Source organism: Etheostoma spectabile, chromosome 5 (genome assembly GCF_008692095.1).
Source record: "Etheostoma spectabile isolate EspeVRDwgs_2016 chromosome 5, UIUC_Espe_1.0, whole genome shotgun sequence".
Classification (NCBI taxonomy): Eukaryota; Metazoa; Chordata; class Actinopteri; order Perciformes; family Percidae; genus Etheostoma; species Etheostoma spectabile.
This window is the reverse complement of record NC_045737.1, coordinates 10,466,384-10,467,135: the sequence shown is the minus strand read 5'-3', so window position 1 is coordinate 10,467,135 and position 752 is coordinate 10,466,384. Positions and strand designations below refer to the sequence as shown.

The window sequence follows — 752 nt, the reverse complement described above, 5'->3', positions numbered from 1 at the left end:
TACTGAGGTAATAAATCAAGTGAGAAGTGGCTCATTTTCTCATAGACTTCTATGGAAGCAGACTTCCTCTTGGAGCCAGTGGCGTCGCCCCCTGCTGGACGATAGACAGAACTTCAGCATTGAATTCACTTTTTAGACCCAGAAGCTTTGTTGATTTCTTTTTACAGTCTGTGGTTATAACCCAAGACACAAAACTCAGACACAAACGTAGCATTGAGTCTAGCTGAAGTCTCTGTAGTCTCTGCAGCAGAAATGCCTGATTCGACAGACCGGTCGCCTTGGGAACAAGACCACTTCGATGCGGACTGATTGTAATTTTACAGGAGGGGCGAGACTACAACAGCTTCTTTTATGATGTCTGCAGCTCTGTCCCTGGATGACCAGACGGGGAACTTTGAAGTGGGCAAAGACTTTGACGCCCTGAGGGTGAACGTAGCGGCAGCTGGCGGACCCATCGACATGGTCCAGTCCGAGGGACCGAAGGTCTGTAGCAGGCCTTCAGGAATGTGCACACATCTCTACGCTGATTAGTAAAAGCAACGCATTTGATTTCAGTTTCACGCTAATTTGTTGTCACTTCAATTCCAGGTTATTCTGGAAAAGTTCTTGAATTTGGGTGAGTGTCAATTTCAGTTAGTAAGTCCACATTTTCAGACTCTTAACCCTCGTGTGGTCTTCCGGTCAAAATAGAAAATCAACACTTTTGTTGATGCTTTTCATAGATGTTTTTAACTTTTTCTTACGTTTTTGTC

At 44.7% G+C, this 752-nt stretch overlaps 2 protein-coding genes across 3 annotated transcripts in view; both read left to right on the top strand.

The window, feature by feature from the left end:
* si:ch211-214j8.12 (uncharacterized) overlaps positions 1-752 on the top strand; it is a 49,376-nt gene that overhangs the window by 30,416 nt on the left and 18,208 nt on the right. The window lies entirely within an intron of this gene.
* The window catches only part of gda (guanine deaminase), a 68,150-nt gene that overhangs the window by 63,416 nt on the left and 3,982 nt on the right, over positions 1-752 (top strand). For both annotated transcript variants that reach the window (XM_032516284.1, XM_032516283.1), the window contains exons 12-13: positions 365-483; positions 589-616. In XM_032516284.1, the coding sequence (XP_032372175.1) occupies positions 365-483; positions 589-616 (147 nt within the window). The remainder of the gene's footprint in view (positions 1-364; positions 484-588; positions 617-752) is intronic.